The sequence below is a fragment of the Ctenopharyngodon idella genome, chromosome 2 (genome assembly GCF_019924925.1).
Source record: "Ctenopharyngodon idella isolate HZGC_01 chromosome 2, HZGC01, whole genome shotgun sequence".
Lineage (NCBI taxonomy): Eukaryota > Metazoa > Chordata > Actinopteri > Cypriniformes > Xenocyprididae > Ctenopharyngodon > Ctenopharyngodon idella.
The window spans coordinates 12,679,559-12,700,688 of NC_067221.1; the positions used below are offsets into that span (position 1 = coordinate 12,679,559).

At 40.5% G+C, this 21,130-nt stretch overlaps 1 protein-coding gene across 1 annotated transcript in view; it reads right to left on the reverse strand.

Annotated features, from left to right (window-relative positions):
* zswim5 (zinc finger, SWIM-type containing 5) overlaps positions 1 to 20,933 on the reverse strand; it is a 47,694-nt gene extending 26,761 nt beyond the window's left edge. The window contains exon 1 of the mRNA XM_051918711.1: positions 20,229 to 20,933. Coding sequence (XP_051774671.1) covers positions 20,229 to 20,727 — 499 coding nt within the window. The 5' untranslated portion in view covers positions 20,728 to 20,933. The remainder of the gene's footprint in view (positions 1 to 20,228) is intronic.
* Positions 20,934 to 21,130: the final 197 nt, after the last annotated feature.

Genomic DNA, 21,130 nt, shown 5'->3' on the forward strand with positions numbered 1-21,130 from the left:
ATATATATATATATATATATATATATAGTTTCATTAAATTATTTAATTTAATAAAGTCCATTGAGCAAGACAGAGCTGCTACTACAGCATTAATTTTAATATAGTGACTGGTTAAATCACAATAAACTGATTTGTTCAATTCAGGTGTGCAATTATACAGAAACATTAAAAATAAAAAGACAGAGACTGCTGATTCTTGCACTGCTCAAATGGACTGCCTCCCAAAATCCCTCTCATTTAGGAAAAAAATATCAGCTCAAATAAGTAAAACAGCTTATTTCAGACTGATTTCATTGACATTCACATGTGCTCGCATACAGAATAATAGGAAATGCTCTGTAAACAATACAACACAATACACTTTAGCCGAGCTCTACGTACAAAGAAAAGGCCTATTGCCAGATCCCCATTCATTAAAACAGCCCTGAAGCTCTCAAAAAAGCAGCTCACCAATGAACCAACCTTTCTACGGCAAGCCAGGAGAGACACAAATGATCAGAATAAGGTTAAATACATGGTATTTTATCAATGTAGACAAACAAATGTATACAGATGATAAATCTTAAGAACAGTTTTTCTTACAAGAAGCTAAGCACCTCAACGCCTTTGTATTTTCTCTAAAGCTTTGACAATGCACAATTGTGCTTCATTCAGGCTTTATGAGACTGGACACTGACACAACTGATTTAAAAAACAGCCTTTGGCTGCTTTTAGCCAGAACATCTGACTAGCTTTTCGACTGTCAGGATCCTTCCTACAATGGCAGCTTGATTACTAAGTATGGCTCCTTTTCTTGAGAGTGTCAAAAAAGGAAAAGGCCATCTGAAAGGCACTTAAACACAAATTATGTAGATTTAAGCACTGCTTTTAGTAACCAAGGACAGCTGCATGAATATTCATAAATCGCCCTATGTCCCTGTTGAAGAGGGCGACCAAAGGAAGGTCTCTGTGAGAAAGCTAGCAAATAAGGTACTTGTGGTCTCTTAAGAAGTTCGCCAAACTCTGCAGACGTGCCCTTCTGTTCAAAAACACAGCAGCAAATGTCAGAAAGCATGGTATGAAAAATTCAAAGCACGTATAGAGACATTCAGCGTCGTTTAATGAGAATAAAGCTATCATGTTGTAGTATCTACATAGACAGGCAACAATTACAGCTCGTACAATACAGTGTATCTCACCTCGCTCTTTTGCCAAGGTCGTTGCTGTCACATACTGACTCAGACCAGTGACAAAACATTGTGTGACTGGGGCTGAATGCAGAGTGCAGTAAAACAAAGGGCCTTGCTTGTGCCAGCTGGATCCTTCGAAACTTGGCACCACAGAGCTTGGCTCTGCCCCCACAGGCAAGCTGGAAAAACCCACCTTACCAGGTAGAGGCAGAGCCTCCGAAAGCCCTAAACATCCATCAACTCCAGAGCAGAGAAACAAGTGTGGTTTAGAGGACCAAAATAACCCTCTACCTCTCATTCAAACTGTGAATGTGAAGGATAAACAGGATAGAGACAGCTGGCACCTTTCTCTTGCTTGCTCCAGCAGCACTCTGGTGGAAAGTGAAGGGTGTTTCTTCACCGCCTGAGATTAGAGGACCCAGCAGGGACTGGCAGGCCTTTAGACAAACCATGGGCACTCTAGCAACAACAAACACAAAACATACACTCCTAAACCAGAGCATTCCGGCCCCTTCCCTTGACCACTATGAGGGAGGATAAAACTCAGTACAACCCACTCAAAAATGCCGGTCTTTGGAGTTTCCCGTTACATTGCTCGCACTCTTGTATGCTTTGTGAACGATTCAAAATAGCTTTGTACATTAGTGTAGATGTCAGCCCTAAGACGTTCTAGCATTTGTAACATGAAAACCCAGTTGTGAAAGGCTCTTTTATCCCATGAGGTAAGATGAGGAGGTGCTGCCCTACCAGAATATCTGTTCAGACGGGTCTCCAATAGAAAGCTTTATGAAATGGAAGCCCGGAAGCACATCCCACCGCCAGATTAAATGTCCATCTTTTCTCAGAATAACTGCTTTGCAGATGCATGTGCAAAAAAAAAAAAATAAATAAATAAATAAATAAATAAACAAACAATACGAAAACATAAAAGGGAAGCAGGAGGAGGAGAGTTTTATCAACCTCTTCAGAGTGACAATCTGGAATGGAAGCAGTCAATCCAGCAATGTGCCGCATAGAAACAGGGGTCCTGAGTCAGCAGGAGGCATCTGCCAAGGCCCGGCGAAATCAGGCAGGGGGTGAGGAGTGGCAGGACACCCCATCTAGGGCCACGCGCCAAACATAATGACCCACACACACACACACACACACACACACAACTGGCACAGCACTGGGTGGCAACAGGAGGGTTTTAGTGTGCGTGTGAGGCAGAGGAGGGGTATCCAGTGGAATGTGTTACTTGGATTCCACAGGCACGCTGCCTCCTTTACCGCAGCCACAAAGAGTGGAGTGTGTGGACTTCACAGAGTTGGAGGGACAGCAAGAGGAGGGAGGAAGACATCAATGGGGAAAACCGGGCACAGAGCCAAATTCCAGTATTACAATAGAGGAGGGAGTAAAGAAAAAGAGCGAGAGTAAGGAGCTGAGGGAGGAGATGTAGGAACCAGGCTTCATGTCTTTTCCAGGGGTGATGTCAATTCTATTATCAGATTGTGGATAGAGGTCCAATGAGATGCTCTAGAGGATGAGCCAAAGTAAAGAACAGCCGAAGGAACAGTAACAGAAGTAGCGGCAGAACTTTTCTTCCGCATTGTTACGAACAACTGTGATATATGGATTATCAAAACAGAAAAAAAAAAAAAAAAAATGTAGGGTGGGGACTTGGTTCTAACCATCGGTTGTTGATTGGATAGAGCCAGATCTGGTTGTAAGCTTGAGGTTGAGGTAAGAAAGGGACAGGGTTTAAGTGAACTAAATGATCTGGCATACGTCACCAGAGATGACATTATTTCACCAGAATATTTGTTATGACAAGTTATGACATTTTGATTGATTACATGAAAATTACTAACAGCTTATTATATCTATAGCGCATCCCTAATATGACCATATAGTTCATCTCTGATATAAGCATATTTTCTCTGATTAGGCAGTGAAGGAGCATGTGAGGAGCTCTTCATCCACACACCTGGACCTCATATGGAAACAGACTATATGGCACTGGAAAACTCAAAAACATGACACCAGTGTCAACAATCGATATTCCTCAACAAACCAGTCCAGTACAAGCAATGCTACCACTTCCCCTCTCCCAAGTGCTGATCCAGGTGTACAAAAATAAGCCCATCCAAGCACTTCCCACCATAGCTGCAGAATAAGACAAAAATAGAGTATTACTGATGATCCTGCCAAGCTGGCTGCAGCAGACACCGGTGCAGTCTGTCTCCTAAAGCTGGGAGCAGGTGCCGGAGAGCAAGCACAAGGTTCCTCTCGGTCCGCTCTTCGTCAGGGTTTCATTTGCATGACCTCAGATGTAAGTAGACTGCACGGCCTCACAACCTGATAAAACAAGGCAGTTGCCTAGATCTTCCCGACTGCCAGAGTCCTGAGAGAGACTAGATCAGCGTGCTCAGAAAACGCGGTGATAGCCAAATGTGCAAATCCAGGTGCGCGTGGTCTACAAAATTTGCACAGCTACAGCCTGAAACACTAAAAAAAAAAAAAAAAAAAAAAAAAGCAAAAAGCCTTGTATTGATGCAAACAACCTCAGCACTCTACCACAACATGCTCCACTCCATTGTGTTTGACATGTACTAGCAAAGTCCCTGTGCTGTAGCTAGGATGTTCAACACAGCTCATTACTCTTGATCTTGCTTGTATTATGCGGACAGCACATGAGTTATGACCATGACACTGGACTCTGTACCTAAGGGTCAGGGGCATGAATCTTCATTGGTCTGCTTTTTGTGTCCTTGGGACTAGGCTTCAGTGTTTCAAATAGGAAGCATATAGATTTTCATTTTAAGTGCTTGCTTCAGTTAACCAGCTACATTCACAAATTTAAGCAAGCACAGTTCCTCCAACTATTCCTTAGATTCTTTCAGCAATGTTCCTCATAAATTCTGTTAGGGCTAATCCTGTTATATATGCCCTAACAATAAAGGGAATGCATGACAAGCCGGTTTTGTGCTCTAAAGGAAGCTTAAAGTAATAAAGAGACAGTACGGGGCGGGCCTAGCAAGGATACAGGCAAAGAAACCGTCACTGTAGTGTGGTCTGTTGTGGTTTGTCTTAGCAGTATGTGTGAGGGTCCTCATTTAGGCATTTCTTTCTTTAAAGTTGCCCCAGGGAAAGAGGAAGGTTTTAATCAGCGCATGAAGGCAGATCCATCAGATATGCTAATCAGAGATCTTACCTGAACAAATACCCTCAAGAGCAGTCTCATCCATCTTAATTGGGGGAGGGCTTGTTAATAATGCAAGGAAGGAAGCTTGGAAAAGAAATATTAATGGAAGGATGAGAGAAAGGGGGGCTTTTCTGTCTAATCAGCACAGACTGAGCAAAATTCACATAACATTTCTCAGTGAAGAGATAAATATTTTTAACATCTGGGCACTTGTCAAGAAGGTCTCATGGATACTGGTATTAAGTGCGCTTACACATTGGAACAACAAGGTCTGATGGAGCACTTGATGGATAGGAACACATGAGATAGGATTGCAGTAGTGTTACACAATACCAACATTTCAATAGGTAAAAGTAAAATTTCACAGCTCTCAATACCATTTTTGGATTTTTGGTATTTAGTCTCTAAACCCCGCATTTCCATGAGCCTACTCTGCTCTGGTTGGTCAGATGGCCCAGTCTGTTGCGATTGGTCTACCACATACAGTGCGTCGGAAACGAAACACCCAGTGCCATGACTGAATTACAGCTCTGGAGGCTCATCAATCCTCAAGAAATTGTATACTATGTAGACAGAAAAAAGATGGCATCAATTTTACCTTATCAATTCGAGCACAAGTCAGATGAAGAAATGTCTGAAGTAGATGGAGCAGGACGTTTCTCAGTGGTAAGTGTCAGCTTAGTTTAAGGTATGTTATAAGACATTAATCAGTATATTTTTAGGCAATAGTGGGCCCACAGCTGATTAGCAGAACTACAATGCAAGTTAGCCGGTTAGCTGGAGACCTACAGCTGCACTGGGTGTACACAACATAACATACAAAACTATGTATTTTGAACAACCGATAGAAAATAAAAACATCAATTATTAATCATACTTAAAGCTTGTGCAAATAAACTCCAAGTGCTCTTGTTTTGTGAATACTGCATTGAACTCCCTGAGATTTGAGAAACAGTTGTCAGAAAATTGACGGAAAAAAAAAAAAAAAAAAAAAAAAGATTGGGATTGTACTGCTGTGGTATCGTTGAGAGAAAAAAAAAAAAAAAAAAAAGGAATTTTAACCACTGATTCTTCACAGCCTCATCATTCAGAAGTGAAAAGCATTAGGCAAATGTGTTACCCAGTGATGTGTACCTGTCGCAAAAGTGGGATTCGAATTACTGACAACTCGTTTAGGATGTTCAGATTCGATTCTTTCTTTTGAGAGACAACAACTTTATTCATTGTGCACTTTCGGCTTCACAACTTTGCAGATTGTTTTGCAATCAGAGACAGCTACTTTACACATTGCATAATGGGGCACTTTAAAATATAAGCCTTGCTTTAAAAAGGTCAAGTGAAAAGCAACATGAATAGGTTACAGAAGGTGAGCAAATAGCACTTCCTCTATAATCAACTGAAGTCAAAGATAAGCTAAGCTATAAATTATAAATGGTCACTATTAAAGTTCTATATGTTGTCTAAATAAAAACAACAACAACAACAACAACAACAAAGAAACTACATTTAATCAGTTTAAATGCTACAAGTAAATTTAGGCATCAAAACAATCTGAAAAATGGCTATCCATTTTAAGGTAATCTAAATTTAAAAATAGAGAAAATGACCATGCGCAATTAAATTCTGACTATTGGCCAATGACCAATATGGTACTAATGTATTGTGCATCCCTAGCTATTTTGAGGAAATGGAAAGAGCAGGGTTTGAAATCAAATGGAAATACATATTCTCTGATTCAGCACAACTCTAGAGTGTAGGTGCCCTTGTGCTACAGATTATAGGACTTGCTTGGAACAGCCTGAGAAGTGTTCTTCAGTTCCTGCACTGAAAAAAAACATACTGTATTAAAGAATGGCAACTATATGCAGGTGCACACATGAGTCTGCATCACTTTAATCTGGACATCACTTTAGAATACATTATTCCATGACTGAAGCAAACTGCACACTTTGAAGTTTAACCAAAAGACAGTATGTTGCACAAAGGGGCTTCTAGGTTTACAACTGGGGGAATTGAGAGGCAGCCGTCCATTGTGGTGATCTATTGACTTCAAAGCCAGGGTGTGTTTATGACACATGCACACACTATTCGAATTGGGCTGAACTCAGAGACTGTGGCACCCGAGGGAGAGGAGGGAAACCCCTTCAACTCCAGCCATGCTGAAACACGGTGAAATAAAGCAGGAACTACATGAAAGGGATAAGGAATAGAATGAGGGATCACTATTTCGACTCAAGCTGGTTTTGATTTGACAGTATTCGAGGCCTGCAGCATCCTGGGTAAGTGATGTAACCATAAAGGTATTTCAGTACTTAACAAAAGGCGCTAAAAGCTAAGCTAAATCACCCTTTTATGCCAGCAATACAAGATCTGATTCGGTAGACTTTTTTTATTGATCAAAACAGAGTGTGCCTAAGGGTGGAGGGTGGGATTGGACAATTGAAGGTTCCTGTTGACACGGTCCAATGGCTGTTCACCCTTAGGGAGATCCCAGCACTGGGCTTTTGTAATCAAGTGTAGCACTAACCTCCTCGGTTTACCAAGGACAGCAGAATTAGCTTTGCCATCTGAGAGGACAATGCAAGCTAGTGTTCATGACAGGTTAGACATTGCAAATGGTGACTACAGACATGCCAGGTGCGAAATGGGGTCTCTATACAGCGTTCACAGCAGAACATAATCCTAACCTTTAAACTGGGCACATGGAACGAAAAGAGGCCAGATCGTATAAAACTATGACACAGGTGAAGATGATGTGGTCTCAAGCCACAAAGATGCCACAAAGGAAATAGTTGACGGTACATGAGCAAGAATTATGAGCTTGACTTCCTGTGCAGGCAGCATATTGAAACCAGGTTCCTTAACAATGCGACAGAAGTAAACGCCAAACCTTAAAATGCTATGACTCACTGTATTGTCTAGGCTAAAACATAAGGTTTTTGAATGTCTGTATTTGTGCCTGAGATTTTCTGGATTCCATATACTATGACTCAACCAGAAAAAGTGTAAATAGCCTCTAATAACTGATCCTTTTCATCACAACAAGAATACAAGTTTCCAATCTGTGACAAAATAAACAAGTCTGAGGTGTTATAAGTGGACTCAATGTTGTGCACAGCAGAATAGTAATGCTGAACCATGTACTCCAGGCCTCCTGTTCATTTCAGCGCCTGCACTAAGGCATTGTCATCCTCAGAAAGAGATGAGCTTGGCGGAGTGGTGACTGAGGGGCGTCTCCCTGTTGAAACTGGAATGGTAATGAGAGACCGAGAGTCCAATCAAACTGAATTATCCCAGACAGGCCTCTTCAATCACTGGTTGATTTACCCCACTGACGTTTTCTCTCTTCCCCCACTTCTTCTTTTCCTCCCTTCACCCACCCAATGAAGCATAGCTGTCATGAATATTCCTTTAAAATCCCTCTTTAAATGAAACCCCAGGCCCAAGAGGACACCTGTTTTCATCCATGAGCGCAGTGAGTGGTGATGAGACCGTGGCCACAGCCATTGCCTTTCATTAGCTGGTCTTTGTGCTTTCCTGTCACGGCTACAATGATCCACCATTTACTGCTGATGAAAACAAATTGTGCACCGGGTGCTTCAATACAGGCCCAGATTGGCTAGCTCAAAATACAGCAAGACAAATCCATTACTCTGTAATATCTTTAGAATGGTAATAGTTTTATAAAGAAGGTAATGCTGCACCACCGGCTCAATGTCAATATCTGAAGTCAACACGAGAGAAGGTGAGAGCAAACAAATGATTTGCAAATAAAGAGCTGCTAGTATTAGCGTCATTATATTACTTAGAGCTAATGCTACAGAATAGTCTTTATAATAAAAGCGGTGCACAAAAATACTCAATCGTTCTAAAATCGGGGGGAATATAAATATAAATTATAATAGTAGTTAGGGGTATAATGGATCCGTGATCTGTACAGACCAGGCCCAACAGTTCGGAATGCATGTGATTAACAGATTAATTGCAAACTTTAACCATCACAGAGTGTTCGGTCAATTTAAACATTCAAACCAGTTTAAACCATTCAAGTGCAAGGAGACGCGAAAGAGAATTCAATTCTGGACCCGCATGCTGACTCTGTGCTCACAGAGAGAGCAACATTTCAGAGAGCGTGCGAACACAGAATTGAGTTCTCTTTTGCGCCTTTTTGTGCTTGAATGGACACATATGCAATATTGTGTCAAAATACCCACATTGGAGAGTATCCTCGTAAACACAGTCGGTTATGTCTTAAGTGAACGCAAACAACTGAGAAAAAAAAAACGAACGCGGATCATTATACTGGATCAGTGCAGTCGGTTTTAAAGTGATAGCAGCCTAATACCTGCTGCCATCTGTGTCATTAATGTTAAATAACAAAAGACAGAGAAATATCAAATTTTTTCCTTTATCAAAGATTATATTTATACATTTTATATTGTGAAGACTATGCAGTTATTTTACAACCAATTATTCAATTTCTGTACCTGAATACTGTTAAGCCCAAAGTATACATCAGTTTTTAGGCTTACGCAACTACGCAACGCAAGCCCACACACTGCATGCATTACAGAGCTTGATTCGCTCGGGCATTTACGTTCAATGTGTAAGGAGCCCAGAGCGAATCAATTGATTCTTGCACCGGCCTGAATACTGTTAAGCCCAAAGTATACATCAGTTTTTAGGCTTACGCAAGGTCCGTCTGATTTTTGTACCTGCATGTACTTTGTACGCACAGGTCACATATGCGCATTGAATTTGTTTTGCACTACTCGGTTGTTCCACAAGATGGCAACACTGGAGACTGCAATAACAACAGACACACGCTATTAAAGGGAGTATACTTTGAAAGGCTACGTGTTCGACTATGTATATGCTAGCATAAGTGTTTAAAAAAAAAAAAAAAGGAAGTATACTTTGGGCTTTAGACCTACCTGAAAAACGTAAAGCACTGTTTATTTCAATTGTATATTTGTTTTATTATATATATTATATATATATATATATATATATATATATATATATATATATATATATATATATATATATATATATATATATATATATATATATATATATATATATATATAAAATTGGTTTATTTGTTCTTATTTTACTGACTGTTCACTTGTCTTTGATAATGTTTGATTTTTATTAGTTAGACTAGTAGCCTTTGCTGTGTTATTGTACTCAAAGTGTTCTTTAATGAATATAAAGCATTTCTATTTAAGCTAAAAAGCATTCAGCCCCATACACTATTTTTTTTTTTCACCGATCCAAAAAATGACCGGATCTGTGACTCAAAAGCGTAATATGATCCAAACTGTGCGTTTTAGGATTTATTTAACCCATAAAAGTAGTCAAATAATACTAAAATAACACTAGCCCAAACCATCATCTACGGATTGCTTTCAACACTTGCTAGACTGTAACTACCAAGTTTCTGTCCAGTTCTATCAGGATTATTTCCTAATTATAATGACAGTCCCGTGTCTTTCAACCAAAGTGGAGGGCGTTCATTATACAGAAAGAAGTATTAAAAAAAAAAAAAAAAAAAAAGATCTCATTCGAACAGAATCAGATCAGATAGTGTTTAATTGCAGTTTTCATGAGTTGTGCTTTAATGCCATTGTTGCAGGCTGGTTTTATCCAGTAGATAAGGCCACACGCTTTCAACACTGATTTACACTTTCTGACGCCGCCTGCCTTATTCTGCTGCCACAGCACAAAAACTGCTTAGTCTTCCTTCCTTCTGAGGAGAAATTATAGTAGGAAAAAACTGAATTTAAAATCAAAAGACGGCTGAGAAGTTGCTCTCGAGATGCTTGAGCAGTGACTGATGTACTGACGGACATGTTTATCTGAAGGGGTATCATGGATGCCCTTGCAAAATGCATTACTCAAGGACGACAAACATGTTAAAAAGTTAAAATTAATGTTGGATTCAAAAACTCCCTGCTCTTCTCTTAATCTCTGATAAGCTTTATTTGTCTTCCCCAGTGACCTCTGAGAATAGCAAGAGAAGTGTCCTCTGCGTTTGTCTCTGGTGTAGGGCTCGGAGGACATCACCCCCACAAGACAAGCTCAGCCCGAGTCGGCGGCCCCCGCTGCCTTTCTCCTGCAGCATAACAATGGCTGCCCTCTGCGCTCTAGGGTGGAGGGCACGCTGATCCTGTTACACCATGACAAGTACCACAATCCCCCATTGAAGAGCACATATTCTCCCCCCCTCTGCCTATACAAGAGCCAAGACTATTCATTGCATTGTTTTCTTTCCAGCACATGACTTTTGCGTTGGGCCTCGGCAAAGTCAGGTGTTCGAATATGACCTGGAAACCACAGGCTGCCCACACACTGCGTGCATTACAGAGCTTGATTCGCTCGGGCATTTACGTTCAATGTGTAAGGAGCCCAGAGCGAATCAATTGATTCTTGCACCGGCGTAGTAGCTTACTATTGGGGGTTACGAGAGACCAAAACCAATTATCTGAACTGTTATTTCTGCTGAACAGTGCAGAAGTCAAAGTTCTGGGTCCCACAGCACTGGTTGTAGAGGACATGGCGAATTACATTTCCAGACCGCGTCTGCAAGTCTGGCAGGGAACTAGGGTGCAGGCATCCCGGGGAGGATGTGGAGGGCTGGAACTCTCAAGAACGTGCGGTGTGGGAAGGAGCAGTCCAGACGTAAAGCCCCACGGCTGTTGCGCACATAAATCACGTTTGGAGTACGAGCGGATGGGAGGGGACGGGGTAGCCCCCTCTCTGCATGTTTGCATGTCTGCTGCTGCACTGACGTGTTCACTGTCAGTCCCAAAGTCAGGGAGGGCTGGAAGACTAATGAGGTGCTTCTTTTTTCTCTCTCACTCTTTCACATGTCTCTCTTGCCCTCCAGAGGAGGGCGGCTGGGGAGGTGGGGAGCAGAGGATGACAGGTTGGTTATTTACTCTGCCTTTCATATTTGCCTTTTAGTTCTGCCGTTTCCCCCTCTCTCCTCCAACCATTTTCCTGCAGTCATCTGTTCACTCAGCTGCCTGCGAGAAACTGGTGCCTAATGGGCCATATCAGCACAGCCACTGCAGGGAAACAGAGGCCTGTCATTAGGCTATATTGAAAAAGAAGCCAGTAGGCAGGGAGAGGGGGAGACAGGAAAGCCATTGATATTTATATTGTGCGCACCTACCAGGGCACTAAGATCAGCATGTGACTCCTTCCTGCAAACCCTGCTTTGAAAAAGGAGTTATCAATATTTCATCAAGAATATCTTTCTAATGTTGAAAAATAAGGTGGTCCTGTCCGCAAGATGGGCGTACAAATGTAAGGCTGGCTAATGAATAGTCCTTGTATTATTCAGTAGCCAAATCATTTTTAAGCCTCTCATATGTGAGTAATGATTGACAGAGAGAATGGGGATGGAAATACTTGATGCTAATGAAGCATAATAGAGAGTGCGGCCATCTGCAACTGCACGAACATGCCATTTCTTCCACCCCGATCACATGACGGAGAACATATCGTGTTAAACACCAGCGGTGATCTTGAGGTGGAAGAAGATGTTCTTGTGAAACCCAGCTCTCTCTCTGATGTGCTTCCTTGCAAGTTTGTTTTCTTTCTCACTGTTAACAAGCTCGTATCAGCCGTGCACTATTCACTTCGGTTACTTGAGGGGGAGGCAGGATGTTTCAGAGATGATATGCTGGGGAAACGCAAGAACAAGAGTCATGTTTTCCACAAGATATGCAAAGTCATGGTACTTTGTAAGTCAAAGAGAGGTCAAAGCTTTGAGTCGTGAAACAACTTAAAGTCCAGAGAGATTAGGACAAAAGATTCAATATCCCAGAGTTAGGGCTGCAAGATTAATCGAAATAAAACAGAAATGGCAAAAGCTGTGATTTTTAATTAAATATGTGCATAGCCTGTTTCATGAAATGCATCACTGTGATCAGTTCGCAGTAAAATGCTGCTCCATCTCTGCAAGCGCTCTGAGTTTGAGTCACTTGTAACATGCATTTGAAAAAGCAACACGTGCCAAATTTGTAATGAGAAGCATATATAAATCTGTTGTACAAAGGAGAACTTTATAATAATGTTTTATTATAAATGTTACTAGAACTTTTATAATAATGTTTTTACTCCAATAACTTTCTTCTGTGATCTGATGTGGTTTCTTATCATAGAATGAGGCAGAAAATGTATTTTATAGCATTCTATACTGTAATAAATGCTATAACAGCATTGCATTATAAATATACTTTGTACTTATGAAAATACCCGAGAAGGCTTGAAGAATACCGATAAACCATATTGTTGCAGTCATGCGTTTACAGTCTTCACATTTCATCAGTCAAAGCCTTACTATCTTTTTTTTTTTTTATTCGGCTACAGCAATAGTTGGATGCCTTTGTCCAATTAAGGGATTTCCTGTAACATCATGCATTATATTTCTTCTGTGAGGCATATCTGGCCTTTCTGCGTGAGGGCACCCTCCAAATTCCAGTACGATTGAAATATACATTAAATGAGCGTTTAACGCTCAATAAATGCTCAAACCACCCTATTTTGGGTAAAAATAGAAAAAATAATACTTCATAATAATATGTTCTCATATTTCATATTAAAATACATTTTGCATACATCCTGACAAAAATTAATTACTGCCACAAATGTTGTATAATAATATTTTATAATAAAACCTTTCTAATGATTTATAGTTATAGGCCCCCTGCAGTTTTCCATAAAATAAAATTATTATTATTAAATTATTTCTAATTTTATAATCAAAGTGTTTACAATAGTAATATTTCCTAGTTTGTTTAATATTTATTTAGTAATAATAATAATCATAATAATTACTATTATTAGTCATATTCATATAAGCACAACATTTGACCAAATCGTGCAGCACTACAAATAGGCACAACAAACCTTGGCGTTCTTTATAATTTTTTGTTTGTTTAAAATTGCATTTTAAATCGCAATCACAATTTTTACCCAAATCGTGCAGCCCTACCCAGAGTTTACTTTTGAGTCATGCATTGACCTTGCAGTGTGGTAATCACAAGAAATCTTATATGTTATAATATAGTAAGTTCTATAAAAAGTTCAGAACAAACAAAAAGAAGAGTCTAAACAATGGCAGTAGACTAATATATGCCAATGTACCTAAATGGTGTACTTTTTAGAGCTCCGGCAATCTACCTTGCTGATGTGTATTTAAACTTTGGAGGCAATTAATGTTTATTCATGGGAGCAGAGACTGACAGCCACAAATTAACATAACTTGGCTGTTCCACCCAATGGAAAAAGTGAAAACTGTAAGTGCTCATCCTCTTTTGAAAATGCAGGGAGAAGGCAAGAACAAAAGGCACCTCAGTTAGTGGTGTGAAGGTGTTTGAAGTAGAGGATTCACATACTTTGGGCTTTATGCTCAAAGACCCATCAGCCCTTCAAAGACCCCTGCCAGACCTTCTAAGGCCCACTTAAGACAAATAATTAAATGCAAAAATAATGGATGCAGTCTGTGCTAAATTGTTGAAATCTGTGCAAAGGCAGATTAAGGTCCACTCACTGCTTCGTTTAAATACTCTCACTCTAAGTATATTATGTTTTTAGGGATCTAAGACTGAAATGCAATTTCTGGTATCAATTAATGAAATTTCAATCAGTTTAAATCTGACCTTTGAACCAGTCAACCCACTGCGCAAAAAAAAAAAAAAAAAACTAGATGCTGCTTACAACTGAATAAATATTCACAGTCAGGTGGACTTCTACCATCTGCATACAATCATATCATTATAATCATAATTATAAAGGCAGTGAAATGGCAGCAAGTAGGTTGCAATACTTGGATCAATGACATTTAAAATCATGCACAATATATACAAAAGGATAAATCTAGCTTAAAACATGTTACGTTCTAAGAAATGTACTCTATTCATGTTGGTTTCATATGGTTCTGAAAAATTTCAGTTCCATTTTCAAAAAAAGGGTTCCAATTTAAAAGAAAAAGTCATGTGGTAGCATAAAATAAAATTATTAAAATAATTTTATGTCACTTAAATTTCAAGTTCAAGTTAAAAAAAAAACAAAAAAAAACAAAACAAAACAAATATAATGAATTAATCATTTCAGTAAAATGTTTTTTGGTGACTCACACCACAACATTTTACAACTTGAACCAACTAAAAATTATCAAAAAAATAATTTAAATTCATAAATTAAAAAACACCCATCACAGAAGGTGTATTCAAGAAATTGTATGTACAAGTTATTGTTTTGTTTTTTTAACGTAATAGGACCAAAAAAATAGCATAATTTCACTGACCCATTGACCTACACGAGGATAACGAAGATGTTTTTCTAATCAAAATCTGCTGATTTCTCTTATTGCAAGAATATGCTACTTAGTAAACAAGATCACAAGGAATCAAACACGGCTGAGCTTTGGGCAGAAACCAACTAAATAAAAGCAAAGGTTGCTGAAACAGACATGACGAATCAATAGCACAAGATGAAGCTATTCAAATATGCAGAATTAAATAACGAAAAAAAATGGCTTTAGAATCAATACAGTCACACAGAGACCTTTAAAAGCACACAGTGCTAATGGTGGGGCCTTCAGCGCACCCATGTGATTGGTGGCTGGCAACGAGTCAAGCTAAAAACAGGAACTGCAATGGAAGGGTTTGTATGGCTAGAATAAACACACATATGAAGTGATGGCTTTAAAAAGTCCACAGCTTCCAATGTGACATTTGCATAGAAGTTTGCACATTGCTAACTGCCACCGACTGGGGCCTCTTTCTTTCACCCTCTGGCAGGATATTTGACCTCATCTCCAATACACATTATCCTTCCTCTCTCGTCCAGACTTAGAAAATTAAGTTTCCATGTGAACTGGCCACAAAAACTCCCCGCACACAAAATCTCAGCTGGATGAAAGGCCTTCTATGGGGGAGGGTAGCTGCCTGAGTGCTGCTTGAGTTTCCTGCACTCCGCGTTTAGTGTTACAGCCCCAGATGTAAGGATTTTCCTTCACGTCTTTACAAATTGAAGGTAGGGGCCAGTCCTCTATTTTCTGCCTGCCTAAACATAGCTTGTCATAGTATATGATTCCATTTCCTCTACGCAATCTCACCTCCAAACCAATTTTTCCCCCTTCCTCTGTTCTCGCTTGGTTGATTTGCCTTCTCCTTTCTCTCTTTTTGTTTCCTCTGGAATTCTCTTATATTTGTTAGGCAATTACAGCCAAATGAGGCCCTATTAGGCATGTCTGGAGGCCCCTTCTTTAAAGAGGAGCAACTTTCAGCGGCCTCCATCTCTGACAATGACACCCAAACAGAGAAGCAGGCAGGAGGGAGGAAAAAGAGAGAGAAAAGGGGCATGTCCCTCCCAGCGATAAAGTAAAAAAGGGTTACTTACAGCACTTCCAAAAGCTTTGAAACATGTGTATCTTGTGTAAATCTGAGCTTTAAAGGCTCGCCAGCCATATTCCACTCCCCCAGTGCATAAAAGCATAAAAAGTTCAATTAAAGCGACTACTTCATGACGAAATATCGACAAAATAATCAACCGCCTGTGTGCAGAGATCAAAGCTTCTATCATAGGGGACCTTTAACAGCCTGCACTTTTAAACTAGGATTGTGAGGGGCAATAATGCATAATGAGTGAATGTGAGTGTGCATGCAACTCACTGGAGTTCCAATAAAACGTAGATAAGCTGCAGCAGGGAGACGAGCTTGCACAAGTGAACACTGCAAGCCCAGCTGCACGTGGGTAGGGTATGGACGGGAATCTTGCCTCTGGCTCAAAAATCAGAGCTCCATTTTGCAGGAGCAAAGATACTGAACTAAACCGATTGCCGCAAACACAGCTGTGAAGCAGACAGGGCCGTGTCTGAGGAGTGCATCGCTGATAAACTAAAATCAGAGGGTATGAGGCAAGCTGCAGCAAAATGCAAAGAGGGCAAGGTCGCAATTGATTTTCAGAGCCTGGGCGGGTGCCAGATCCACTGAGGGAATAAAAACACTTGTCACACTGTGTGAAAAACACATATAGCATAGGCTTTTCTATGGGCGTACTTTTAAAAACCTAACTGTATGTGAGACTGCGTCACTTTTTTTTTTTTTTTTTTTTTATCAAGTCTGAGCTCAGCGTTCGGAAACAAGGACCTGATCAAAGTCTCCGACAGGTCTTTTGTCCTGGAATGCGGCAAGTTGTTTTTCACCTTGCTCCAGTTGATTAGCTGACAAGTCGGCTAACCACCCTCTCCCTATTTCCAAATTAATTTCCCTCCTTTGATAAAGACAAAGGGGGGGTTTAATGGCCGTGTCCTTCAAAACTAAGAGTGCTAATAAGTGTGAAAAGGAGATTTGTTTAAGTGATTTTCTTTGAGACTTGCAGGCATGGAATTAATTACCTTGATTAAATATTGTCTGTACGGCTGATGAAAGATAGAGCAGAATTAGCGGTCCCTTGTTGAACTTGTATGGTGCTGAATGAGATGTGTCCCGATTACAAAGACCAAAATGATGGCAACACTCAAAGGAGACAAAGAGCTAAAAACAGGCCTAGTGACATCACAGAGCAGCCACTGGCCTAATGCTTATGGCTGCCATCCTCAAAACTCAAACAAATTGGCTTCCAACGGTCTTCCACAATAACTTTAAAAAAAAGTTCATCCATAACTGAAACATTATGGTTTTTCCAAATAAATGATTTGGTTGAAGAACAAATCACGCTGTCTAACTAAAGCACATCTTTGTTCTGTTACACATGTGTAATAAAACCAAAGGACTGACAAAGAAAGACCTACTTCCCAAAGTGAATATTGTGTCTAATGGCAAAAGGAGTTGAAGTCTCCATCACTTGGCAGAAGAGGAACATATCTCAATTCAATGCTTGCCTAGGTTTCACAGAGGCACTAAGGGGACTAAACAACCTCTCAGTGGCTCTTCCAGCCATAATCCCAGCGAACTTTTGCCTCCTAACCACAGAAGAAGGTTTTCTAAAGGCTTCACATCACAGCTTTGTGCTCCGTTGCGAAAAGCTATACTCTTAACCACCCTCCCACCCCCCAAACACACACAACGACAACCCCCCCACCCTTCTGTGAATGGGGGGAGTTTTCTACAGCTGGGTAACAAAGCATGACCCAATAATCCTCAAACCTAACTCAAAGCTAGAACCTCCTCTCTAAGGACTTCATAAGGCTGGGGTAGGATGGCTGATTTACACAAACACAAACGAGAATTAATTCTTATCAAATCAGTTTCCTGTAGCAAGCCGTCCGGCCCTAAATATTTGGGGCAGAAAATCTGACCATTCAGAGGATAACGATTAATTTAACATCCTCCGTATCCCCAGGCTTGGGTGTTTTTGTGCTATGGCTTCTGGAAAGTGCTCAAATTCTGTTGTGAACTTTCTGGCAAACTTCAGAGTAAGTCTGGTTTACCGTGAGTAAGCCTTTGAGTATGAATCTTTGCTAACTTCATTTCAGCTAACATGCTGAATAAAGGTTAAAAGCAGTTTACACTTTGTTGCAGTGTCTTTGAGAGTTTTAAACGGTTCTAAAAGAAACTGTGGCACTTGATGAGTCAGTGGTAAAACAAAAAGGGAGACAAAAACAGTTTATTCAAGCATGTACAGGTGGATTTAGTAGTTGGACTGGTGAGAAAAAAAACACCCACACCCACACCCACACTTTCTAGACTGCTCATGGTTGAGGGCGCAATAATCTTGCCTATCAGATGCACACGTCCAGTTCTTAGTTTCTGTACCCATCAAAACCAAAAGAACACAATCTACACACACACAGCAAAACAGAATGCAATTAAACCTGCTTTATCTCAGTTTATCAAGTGGTGACATACCATTACAGTCAGATGCCTGATCTATCAAGGATCTATTCTGCCCATTGTTTCTTTTACAATCCAAAAGATTGTGCTTATTCACACTTAAAGGGTTAATGTTTAAAAACTCAAACAGTATCCAAGCAGTACAAGGCAATCCTAGAAACGCAAGCAGTTTTGGCATCTGCTTATTATAGTCAGAATTAAAAATATAAACATAGAACTACTTCACGTGACACTATTAAAATCAAGTATATTGTATAACATAAAATTAGGATGGAGGTACTGTGCCTTTAAAAATACAATAGTCACAAAAACAGCCAAGTCTAGAAACTTTTGAGGATAGTCTTGTATATATGGTAACTTTAAAACCACAAAATAACTTTAACTAGTTCTGTTGAATGTGAAAAAGAGGCTACACTGACTTGTGAAGGGAGCTTTTCAAGGTTGCTAAATAAGTGCCCATGTTATTTCATTACAGCTAGGTTATCACGTTTCCACTAACATTGGCCTTTTAAAGGGACACAGTGGATCTTTGTGAGAATAAATGAATCATGGCTTCTTTATTGAATTAGTTATATGTATACTTTCACTGCTCTCATAACACCTACAATTATTGGAGATTCGGGGCTTCCTGTAACTGCTATTTCAAGAAAAGAAAGCTTACATTATAGGAGAACTGTGGCTGGTCCACTAAATGACTGATTTTCTGCTTTATCCTGTTAGTATTAGTATATAGGCTAAATATTTAATATTGTGAATTTTTTTTGTTGATCTTAACTAAGCCTCAAACATTATAAAAGCCATATTGGGCCTTACAAGTGAGGTGCATTTTTACTACTTGAGCACTTCATTTATCATTTTGTGCTTTGGAACCTAACAATTTATAAAAATCACTTTTCCCTTTCTTTCACGATAGTATTTTACCAGTATGTTTACCGAAGTGAAGCGAGTGGGGGAGGAAAATGTATAGACATTTGGGCAGCCATTGAAACTGCCTTCGTGCTCTAAATACCAAAGCCTTTTCGAGTTACTTTCACAATTTTTCGATTTAGTGCGTTTAAATGATGCTTGAAAATGCTGTAACGGGTTTCTATGGTTTAGAAAAACACATATACACACCAAAAAATAATAATAATAATTGCTATTCGGCTAATACAGAAGAACTAGCCCGATGTGAGTGGGGGGGTATTGAGCTATTGTGCTGTAGCCTCTACGAGGACAACCCAACGACACGTTTAGCCGAATAGTACCATTTTTACTCATTTTAACGCTTATATCAAAAAGAGTCTTCGAAATAAAACAACAGAGGGCAAGATAAAGTCTAAGCACGTGTTTTATCATTCGTTTTACTACGGCAAATACGCGTCCTTTGTCTTGACCAACCAGCAAATAAACAAAAGATATGGGATTTGGATTCAAGCGGATTACCCTGGACTTAATTATATCAAGAGACCCAACAACCGTCAAGCAACCAAAAATACGCGGAGAAAAGCTAATAATTCTCCGAAACCAACTTTGGACGGAAATATTACCAAAAAATAGCAGCTCAGTGAGCTACAACAGAGATTCATTGTGAACAGCATGTTAGTCTTTTCTTCCTCGCGACCTGGGAAAGAATGTTCCGTTTCGACAGAGCTCGTTGTGATTGTTCAAATATACACCATTTAGTATCAGCTTGTGTCTTTTCTGTAACTTATAATGCATATAAGTGTTTTATCAAGTGTTAAATGAACACTACAGCCACCGATTCCAATGAATTCCACATTAAAGCCACTGCAACATACCCAAAGGGTAGCCCTTTAATTTTTAAAACGTGCGCTCCGTTTCTTTCGCAATACGGCAGGCATATAAACGCTCTCTTACTGGCAGTGAGAAATCTCAATGTAGAAACAAAGCTGGCAACTTACGTTACAGTTTCTAAACGAGACCACTTCCATTTTTCAAGAAACTTCGTTTGCAGGAAAGTGAAACAAATATTTCTGATGTAACTTTCAACGCGCTTTGGACGGTTAAAGCGGCACTTACCGACTTGTAAGACGTTGTCCACACAGCCGGTTTCCAAAAGCCGGATTCCCCGGCGGAAAGGCAGTCCATCTCCGGTACCCCCCGTCCCTGCGCTGCCTGTTGTGTTCGTAACCCCTCCGGGGACTGTACCAGATCCAACAGACGAGCTCGAGCCCACTACCGGACCCTCTTCACCCGCCACTCGGCACTGAAACGACGAATACATACATATTTCCCTTTCGTTCCTCGGGAACGACCAATACACGATACGGCGCTGAACCGGTTCGGGGATCCGCTCGAAGCGCTCCTCCACCCTCTCGAAGGCCCATTTCTCCGCGACGGCCTTAGCAGCGCAGTCCAGTAGAGATTCCGGGCAACGGAAACGAGAGTTCGGAAATCCCGGGCCAGGCCCCGGACCCGGTCCTCGAGGAGCGGGACGCAAACACGGACGCTTGCTGGCCGGGGGTAAGGAGAGGTGAAGCGGCGGCTGAGGCAATAGTTCTCCACGTCCCTCCGCCATGACAACCAAATAAACACTGAAGTGAGGACCGTGGCTCTAGAAGCGCACAGACGGAGGCACCGCACAACGGGAGGGTCGTCACTTTACATACGTCACTACCAATAACAAACGCGCTCGAGCCAATCGCGAGGACGGGCTGCACCGAGGCAATGCGCATGTGTGCGCCGAAATGACAGGCACGGTGTTGATCAAACAGACTGTTTGTTACAAATGCCTCGTTATTTACAACTCGTGCACTCAGAATTGTCAATGATCTGCTGCAGCGTGTTTTAAAAACCTACCAGCAGTAGCGCTGAGAACTGAGCATTACCTTTTAAAAAAGACCATCTAATATCGCAGCATAACGTTAAAATCTGCATTCTCTGAATGTACATAATGTGTGAAGTAGCCTACATGTTTTATC